This window comes from Borostomias antarcticus (assembly GCF_949987555.1).
Source record: "Borostomias antarcticus genome assembly, chromosome: 10".
Taxonomy (NCBI): Eukaryota; Metazoa; Chordata; class Actinopteri; order Stomiiformes; family Stomiidae; genus Borostomias; species Borostomias antarcticus.
The window spans coordinates 17,400,254-17,410,253 of NC_140243.1; the positions used below are offsets into that span (position 1 = coordinate 17,400,254).

Genomic DNA, 10,000 nt, shown 5'->3' on the forward strand with positions numbered 1-10,000 from the left:
GTTAGACGGTCGCCGGCAAATTTAATGAACCGCTGTCTAGATCTGATTCCAGCGAGATCAGTGACATGGGCCTGGCGCAGATGGCCAAGGGAGGAGCTACGCTTCCAGCAGCGGAGTAATGTGGAGTACACTCACGTTCCCAAGGAAACGTACTGTGAGAGTTGAGACAGCTGAATTTGCATGCAAGACGTCAAAATGCTCGCTCATACGCTTTAAAGGAATTCAGTGAAACACAACAAATCTGTTTCCCATGGGCTGTCATGGAACTGTTGACGTCCTCTTCTAGGTGTTAAGCATGACCGTGTAATTTCTCACGCTGCATGTGTCTTGCGGATGTTACTTACCGGGCCCCCTCAACGTCTACCCACGTGTTAGAACGCTTAACACCATGTGCCACAACAACAACAAAATCATCATGAAAGCGTGTGATACTTGTTGTGCAGTAAGCGAAGCCAGAATAACTTATCTCCGAATTGTGCGCCGTACACATATTCCCCGGGCATATCATTCACAACAAGCAATATTGACTTTCCAGTCTGTCTTCAAGATAGCATATTTATCACTTTCAAAGTTTCAAGGTTATTGATTTGAATCGGATTGTTGTGGGAGGGAAGAAGGGGAAGACGGCCAATGTCTCCGGCAGCCTCAGCCCCCTGCATCTCTCCCTGCTCCGACCGACTCCTCAAGACACCAGGGAATCAGCCGCGACGCGAGCTCTCGCAGCTAATGATGTAGCCCAAACTTTTAATGGGTGCATTCATCATGACCAACATCCGTCTTCCTGCCTCTCCCCGCTCTAAACGCCCTACTCTCTATCCCAGCGCTCGGCTAACAAGTCCATTAACGTTTCTCATTCCGTCGGCTCGCTCGCCGTCCTTTAGTTCCGCCAACGCGGGACCGTGAGAAGCGCGTCGTTCGGGCGTCGCCTCCTGTGATTGTGTTAGTCTCAGAGCCCCGTTCCTATAGGCTCCCGCCCGGCCGCGGGAAGCGCTCGCGTAATCCTCACAGAGGACGCCGTGACTTAGGATGCAAGGCTGAGAGGCGTGGCCGCCGTAGCGGGCCGGTGACCCCGGCTGACCCCGGGGGGCCTGCGTTACGCTTGTTCGGGAGACTGAAGTGAACCGGGAGCTCTCTCTCCCTCTCTCTCTCTCTCCCTCTCTCTCTCTCTCTGCCTCCCTCTCTCCCTCCCTCTCTCTCTGTCTCTCTCCCTCTATCTCTCTCTCTCTCTTTCTCTCTCTCCCTCTCTCTTTCCCTCCCTCCCCCGGAGCTGTGGAGAGGGTATTGATCCTGGTTTCAGACAGTGGGAAGTGAGCCTCCCATCCACTCACATCTGCAAACAAACTCAGTGGCGCTTCAACCAGCGCCGTAGGGACAAAGCATGGCCCAGAGCCCAGCTGACTTAGTTTGAGACTTTCTGAAGAAGCTGCACCCGTAGGTCCAGATGATGATATACTACAGTTACAGTACATTATTTGTGTGAGTTTGATACTACAAGCGCGGAACAACCGAAGGGCCATCGATTTAGAAGCCAGGCTGTAATGGTGATGTTGTTGTTGCTGTACAGTAGCAGACCCTTAGAGCTGGAATCACACCTGAATTTGTGCCTCTCAGGCTTTTAAAATTGCTTTTTCAAACCGTAGAACTGGAGAATGTTGCTATCCAAAGTGGAAATATTCTTATTTATTGACTCATTGAAAGTGAGCTGGAATGGTTGTTTTTTAATTTATTAAAAATATATTTTTTTAATTTATAAATGTTATATTATTTGCAATAATATACACTGTCTTCTTTTAGTAATGATACCATTGTACAGTAGCATTTTAGCAAGCTGCACTGTTGACGATGATATATCAGCTGATCGGTCTCAGGTAGCTGTGAGTCAATTCACAGATATTGACTCCCTGTTCTCCATTGTGTATGTAGCTGTGTGTGCGACGTGTGTGTGTGCATGTGCATGTGTGTGTATGTGCATATGTGTGTATGTGTGCGTGTGTATGTGCGCGTGTGTGCGTGCGTGCATGTGCGTGTGTGTGCGCGTGCGTGTGTGTATGTGCACAGCATGTCTGTGTGTGTGTGTGTGTTAGCGGTGGTACTCACTTGGCGCGGTGTCGTGTCTGTTGCAGTGGCACCAGTTGGAGCTGGGGGTGGGCGTCAGCAGGGAGCAGCATCCTAGCCGAGTTCGGGACGCTGCATCTGGAGTTCGTCCACCTCACCGAGCTCTCCGGCAACCCGGTCTACACCGAGAAGGTCAGTCTGCTGTACTACTGTACATGATGCTTTTAATGTCTCATGTAAAGCTCTTTGAATTACCTTGCTAGACAAATAAACTTGTATTGCCTTACATTACTCACAATGCTCTGTAGGTCTGTCCAACCTCATCAAAGCACTACAACTGCAATAAAACCCTATCAATTTTATACGGGTGCTTTTATTGGCTTTATTGAACATAACCTTAAACTTTAATGCCAACTTTTACCACCTCATTTGATTGTTAGTGTAGCACAAAGGAAAGATAATCTAGAAACCCATCTCAATCAAATCACTTATGTTCCCAGCGTTACTGTAACAGTGAGTTCAGATCGGCGGTTAATAACACCAGCAATGCTGTCCTCTTTTCTCCCCTGTACACCGCCGCAGGTCATGAACATCAGGAAGCTGCTGAACAAGATTGAGAAGCCCCACGGCCTCTACCCCAACTTCCTGAGTCCGGTCAGCGGGAACTGGGTCCAGCGTGAGTACAGGGCTCTTCTGACCAGAGGTGGACGACTCAAGCCGCGTCGGCCCGGGGGCGTAGAGCGACCGGTTCATGAGTCGTAAACGAGGATAAATCCTTCGTACCGAGCGATGTGTAGATTTTGTGATTTTATCGGGTCGACAAGTAGAGTCGACATCGCCCTCTAACCGACTGAAGCAACTCTGTGACTTCCACACAGGGAGGCTGCGGACATTGAGTCCTCACGTTCAGAAGCCCCTGGAGCGTTCTTGTCATCCATCTTTCCACTCCCCTTCTCATTTTTTCAATACGGGGTCTCAAGCCATGATATAACGCCCCGTGCTCAGGGTCATTAAAATGATAATGAATCCAATTACCCCCACCAAATTGAAATCTTTCCGATTGAACTTAAAGAAGGAGAAAAGAGACAGCGTTTATGGGAACTTAATTGGGAGATTACAGAGCTAATTGTTGTTGCGAGTGAACAGGTAATGAAGCAGTAGATAAGGAGAGGAGAAGGGGCCAGGGGGGGTGGGGGGGGGTTTCTGTTCAAAACTCGGCCTGTTTTTATCAGCGGTACCTGTATGGTAACCTTGCACAGCGTGTACGAGTGTGCGTCCGTGGGAGGGCGGGGGAGGTGGAGAGCGAGCGAATGAGCGAGCGCCGGCGTTCGGATATCAGCTTCCCGCCCATGCCTCTGATTGGACAGCGACACTTCCCAAGGTCGCGGGCGCCAACGGAAACGAGTGGGAAATGAACAGCCCACTGGGCTCATGTTTCCCCAATCTAAAAAAAACATCAGTTAAAATACAAGAAATAATGACTGAATTTGAGGAGAAATGACTTAATGCTAGTGAAATTATCTGTCCATGCAGGAATATAATTTCTTAAAATAAGCTGGTTCGAGTCTAGAAATAAGATAGAAACTAGTAAATAACTTTTAAAACAAGACAATTCATCTCATGTTTCCAAATTTAAGATTTTTTATCTTGGCAAGCACAGAACAATTTGCAGTGCAGAGTAATATTAGTAGTATTATTATTAACCCAATATTAAACAAATTGAAAGTTCACTGTGTTTTCAGACAGCGGGCCGTGAATAAAGTAGCTTCACAAAGCTTCCCTCATTTCCCTACTAACCCGGAGACGACACAGCTGGGAAAGCACATGGAGGCCCAGTTGAGTAAAGTCAACACTTTTGTACCAGGGAACCCTCAGAGTGAGAACTATTCAGCCCCGTAACACACAGGGGGAGGGGGAATGCACTCTCGACTGTCTATGAATTTAGATTCTGTTTGAGTTATTGGATTTATTTAAACACAGTCACCTCCGAGACTGCAGAATAATATGTTTTGTGTGTGGGGGGGACGGGGGGCAAACTGCGTAATAATGTGAGACCACTTCTCTCCCAGATCACGTTTCCATCGGCGGCCTGGGGGATAGCTTCTACGAGTATCTGATCAAATCATACTTGATGTCAGACAAGAAGGATGACGAGGCGAAGAAGATGTATTACTCTGCTCTGGAGGTACGGGGCACTGAGGTTCCACACAGACACAGCGTTTTTCATGGGAAATCTTGCAGCACGGTACCCATACAGATATTCAATAACACATTCAGTACACTGACCAAACCTGTTATTAAATAACACACACTCCGTACACTGACCAAACCTGGTGTTATTAAAAGCCTCTACACAAGGTGCACACACACACGCGCGCGCGCGCGCACACACGCACACACACACACACACACACACACACACACACACACACATACACACACCTACAGTACCTATTCCCTCAGCTGATAATTAATTCCTTGCTGCAGATACCCTTACATGTAGACCATGTAGACCCTATAATTTGCTCATCAGTGGGTCAGGCCAGAGTCATCCAGACACTCTCTCTCCTGTGGGCTTCTGTTACTGCAGTCATGAGAAGGGCAAAGAAGCCCTCCACTCTCACATAATGCCACACCAGCCTGCACAGAGATCTCAGGGGGTTGATCGGCAGAGAGCAGCCGGGCTGTTCATATTCATTAGTATTCCAATAAAGGCAGGTAGCTAATTAAGACGCTGTGTTAAGATGGCTGACGTTTTCAGTTATTTTCAAGCTGCGGTTACTGGAGACACCGACACTTACAGTACATTACAGGAGACGACGCCTACAGTACAGTAAGGAAGCGTGCCTGTCTCCGCCCTCAGGGAACATCACAGAGGATATTCCTTGGCATTCGTCCATGGGTTTGTTTTCCTTCAGTTGTTTCCTTTGGTGTAAGAATATAGAGTATATTCTCTTCTGCAGTGCACTGGCTGCGTTCAATCAATGTATTAGGCCAATTTAAGGATATTTTGGGTCGTCAGCTGAAACCAAGGGTTTGGCTGTTCACTCCCAGAGACACCCGGAGCGTCCCGGTCACCCAGCTGGCACTGCGGGGGCCAACGCGCAGACGGCGATCACGAGGGCGTCCCGCGCTAACGAAAGACGCGGGCGCGGAAAGCGCCAGCAAGCTAGTGAGACGCACGGAGGATCGGGACGACCGGAAGCGCCGGCGGAGGGGGGGGGGGGGGGGCGGGGGTTCGGCGACGACCCAGAGAGAGAGCTCCAAACCGACGGGGGGGGGGGGTATCTTGTTTGAATGTTCACTTGATTCTCAGACTGAGAAGGGAGGCAGAGGTAGATTCCCTGCTGGCGCCGTGCGAGTGGAACTGGTATTCATGAGCGCGTCCATAGACGCATCAGCGGTTTCAGGTGACGGTGTTGTCAATAGCGCTCACATATTCAGACACATCGCCGCCCTCCCTAGTGGACTAAGATAGAGAGAGCAAGAGAAGAGACAGCGGAGGAGAGGAGGAAGAGAAGGGATGAGTCATTAGTTCCTGCAATACCCAACTCTCTTTTCCCTTTTAAATGGGATTCAGTACACCCCGGAATGCAAAGCAAAAGTCTACCATGCTCCTCCCCTCTCTCTCTCTCACATACACACACCCCCCTTTCTCTCTTTCTTTCTTTCTTTCTTTCTTTCTTTCTTTCTTTCTTTCTTTCTTTCTTTCTTTCTTTCTTTCTTTCTTTCTTTCTTTCTTTCTTTCTTTCTCTCTTTATCTCTCTCTCTCTCTCTCTCTCTCTCTCTCTCTCTCTCCATTTGTCTCCAGCAGATATATAACTCTCTCGCTCTTGATAGAATATAATCTCAATGAGGCTTGACTTCAATTCACCGCAAAGCAGAGCATGTGTCACACTATACATAAATCACTTCATACACAGATGCAGAAGCACACACCGACATGGGCATGTTGTTCTTACGCACTACATGCCGAGGTTGCCTACAAAACATACGCCTCTCAAAAAACATATAGAAAAGAGAACCTGTGCAAGACGTTCTCAATGTAGGTGCCTTCCATGGGGCGGCTGTAGCTCAGTTGGTAGAGCGGGTCGTTCAATGATCGAAGGGTCAGCGGTTCGAATCCCAGCTCCGACTGTTCGCATGTCGAAGTATCCTTGAGCAAGACACCTAACACCAAATTGCTCCCAATGAGCAGGTTAGCACCTTGCATGGCAGCAACCGCCACTGGTGTGAGAATGGATGAATGAGAGGCCATTGTAAAGCGCTTTGAGTGCCATTAAGGTGGAAAAGTGCTATATAAGTGCATTCCAATTACAATTGTTTTCAAACTCTAGACAGAACTATACTAAAACATCAGACTGCGCCTCAATTGTTCTGTGAGTGTACCTCAATCACAGTGTTGAATGTCAGCAACCTCTTCAAGCTCTGAGTAGACATTCTGGTAGAGAGACATGTTGGGAGAGAGCCATTTTGGAAGAGAGACATTTTGTTAGAGACTAGAAAAACATTTTGGTAGGGAAGGCAAATATGTATCTTAGATCAGTCCAGCGACAATATAATTGTGTGCTAATTTAAACGACCTTTTAACTATCTAGCTAGCTCAATCACTGTTGCATCAAGCTGCTTTGTGCAACACTCAACTGGGTTTGACCCCCTACCCTGCAGGCTATCGAGGCCAACCTGGTGCAGAAGTCTCCCGGGGGGCTGACGTACATGGCCGAGTGGCGCGGGGGCATCCTGGACCACAAGATGGGGCACCTGGCCTGCTTCTCTGGGGGCATGGTGGGCATCGGAGCGGACGATGGAGCTCCGCAGAAGAGACAGCACTACCTGGACCTGGCGGCCGAAATCACACACACCTGCCACGAGAGCTACAGCCGCTCAGGTGAGGGGTGTACACTGCGGGCCGGGAAATCGTTCTGTTTGAAAATGCTTGAAATTGTTCAGGTGTGCCCGTCAAATGTATTAGACCCCACCGTGACCTAGCCTGGGAAACCAGACTTGTCGTGAAAATGTGTTGACGTTTTCACTATGAGTCTGAACTTTCACCCGCCCAGAGGAATTTGAATGGGCGGGAGTCCTTGCCTTGACAGACAAACTCCTTCACCCAATCAGAATAACCAAACATAAGATCAAACTTTTGCCAAATCCAGTCGGAAGAACGGCGAAAACGTCTTTTCCGCTGAGAAACTCCTCTAGTGCATACTCTTAGGTATAGGTATAGGTACTGCATTTGTAACGCGCTCCCCATCCAGTTGTTACACTGGCCCGGAGCGCCATTCACACACCAATGGCGGCAGCTGCCATGCAAGGCGCTTGCCTGCTCATTGGGAGCAATGGACTCTTGTTCTTCTTTAATTGTTATTATTGCGTCTATTTCTGCAATAACTTCACTTATGGCTGTTTATTCCTCTAATGTTAACATTACCGCTTGTTGCTTCGGGAGCTGCCATTACGGCTTAACAGCAGTTAAAATGTCTCCTTATTGGTGCCCCATTTTCTGGGAAAACTCAAATGGCTTTGTACGGCTGAAAGTCCAGCAACGAAACGTTCCCCCCAAAAGATTTGCAATGAGTGTGGTTTACCAGGCTAACCATACGGAAGAGCATTATGGCCAACAACTGAGGTTTTTTTTTAAGCTTCTGAGTTTAAAGTCAGAAATTCTGACTTTTTTCTCAGAAGTTATTTCTGACTTTTTTCTCAGAAATTCTGACTTTAAACTCAGAAGCGTAAAAAAAAACTGTGGCCCTAATGCTCTTCCGTACTAACCATGACCTACAATACGGGGTAAAGTGCAAACCGCAAACATCGTTACTTGTCTACGTATTTGATTGAACAGTTGAGAGGGACAGCTAAAGGATTGAAAGCCCAAAGCATCTATTCCTAGATATTTGACACTGTTAAATTGAGGTCCATTTTATTTATTGAGTCTAAGGTGTGTCCGTCACCGAAACGATGAAGTGCTGTAATCCATTCCCATGCAGTTTCCATATCTCCACTATTCTGAAAATATGCATTCCAACCTTTTGTGCAGAAATTACATGCTTTAGCACTGCCAGACAACATGAAATGCATTATGGTAAACGAGGGGATTAGGTGATGTCAACAATAAGAAATAGAGCTGAGCTAATGCGAGGGAATGAAAAGGCTGCAGGCGGGTTGAATCCCCTGAGGATAAACCAGAAAGTACCTGTACTTTCCAGTGGCTGCACCTCAAAGAGCAGATGTAAGGCTTCGGGTGGAACAGAAGAGTGGGATGTCTCCCTGATGTGTGATAAAACGTTCTCCTCAATTATTCCTTCAAATCTTCTCGGACTTGGGCGAGCGCTGGCACTGTCCTAGCAGCTCTTTTGGTATCAGTAATCAGCCAGCGTCCTTTCCCTCACTCACACGGTAAACAAAGCCATCTCCACAGACACCACCACAGACAAAATGGCTCGCAGCTCAACATGGAGATATCAAAAGAGAGCAAATTGCTGAAGTCTTGAATACATTTCACACACTGCCTGTGTGAGCATCGCGGACGCAGAGGGAGAAAGAGAGATCAGTCTAGTTTACATTTTTAAGAAAAACCGTGTTTGATCTCGCTCTCATCATCCGTCTTTGGCTGCGAGGTTTACGGGAGGGTAATTTTCACAGCAAAATTTAAATATTTATTTCACCACAGGGCGAGCTGGATTCACCCTCGGAAGGAAGTCTCCCTGGCTTTCTGTGGTACTGTGACTCATCCCAAACAGCTTTCTTGATATACTGTACTTAGAATACTTTTGATCTGCCGCTCAAAAGGCGTCACAAGTTTGTTTTTCATATTAAAGAAAAAAAAAAAATCTAATTCTTTTTTTCTTTTTTAAATTTCCATCAGCCACAGGTTTTTCTTCTCATTAGACGACTTAGAGGACACTGAATATTTCACTGGGAGGCTCTTGGCGGCTGTTGCATCGGAGGCCTTTGGGGGGAGAAGTGATTTGCTCGGCTCCGTGCCGTTCAGTGGTTCACGCTCAGCTGCATCTTTAATACCGAGAATCAGGGCTCGCTCCTTCTGGCACTCCTCTCCGGGGCCACGTCATCACCGCAACAGGCTCAAACAACAAACGTGTTCGAGGACAGGGATGAACAAGACGAGATGAGAGAGAGAGAGAGAGAGGTCTTCTATCCCTACTGGTGTGTGTTGCTGTTGTAGAGGGAGTTGTGGGAACTTGAAGCTGACTGAGTGAATCGTAGATGTATTTTCAATCAAAAAAAAAAAAAAAAAGTGAAGAGGTAAGAAAGTTTGAGTAGTCGGTGAAATGTCTCCTGCACTGCCCCAGCTGTCAGCTGCCCTCAGATTGATGTTCGGTGAAACGTCTCCTGCACTGCCCCAGCTGTCAGCTGCCCTCAGATTGATGTTCGCTATGCTGTAAAAAATAAATAAAATCTGGCCTTCATCCGTACCTAACCTACCTTCATTCCCCACTATAGCATGTGTGAAGTAATAGTTTCCATCACGACGGCAGCCAATTTCACCGCAGGACAGCCCCAGAGAGAGAGACGGAGAGAGTAACAGCCAATCGGTGTGGACGGATGCTGACTTACCTTATTACAGTAGCTGTACTGAGGATTAACGATGATGTCAATGCCACAGATTATCTATCAGCGATATGGTCCGTCGGAAATTAGCTGAAGCGTTCCAAACGAACGTATTGATATCCCCACAGCTTGACGGAGAACAGGAAATGGTAATGGTGTGGACGTTTAGGCCGCGAGCTAGGCGTCTTGCGTGATCTCATTCACCCAGGGTCAAAACAAATGCGCCATGTCGCTGCTGCGCTCCGGTCCGTAGTCTCCATTATCTCTCTGAATGTTCATTACCCTCAACACACACACACACACACACACACACATGCACACGCACAAACACACAACAGCGCGCGCCAAGAACAGCCACAACGAACCGGCTGAACCC

The 10,000-nt window shown here is 47.7% G+C and overlaps 1 protein-coding gene across 2 annotated transcripts in view; it reads left to right on the forward strand.

Annotated features, from left to right (window-relative positions):
• The window catches only part of LOC311314648 (mannosyl-oligosaccharide 1,2-alpha-mannosidase IA), a 168,318-nt gene that overhangs the window by 151,513 nt on the left and 6,805 nt on the right, over positions 1 to 10,000 (forward strand). Inside the window, exons 6-9 of one of the 2 annotated variants that reach the window (XM_084445079.1) lie at positions 2,120 to 2,247; positions 2,638 to 2,731; positions 4,125 to 4,240; positions 6,724 to 6,943. In XM_084445079.1, coding sequence (XP_084301205.1) covers positions 2,120 to 2,247; positions 2,638 to 2,731; positions 4,125 to 4,240; positions 6,724 to 6,943 — 558 coding nt within the window. The remainder of the gene's footprint in view (positions 1 to 2,119; positions 2,248 to 2,637; positions 2,732 to 4,124; positions 4,241 to 6,723; positions 6,944 to 10,000) is intronic. The other variant, XM_084445080.1, reaches the window with a different exon arrangement.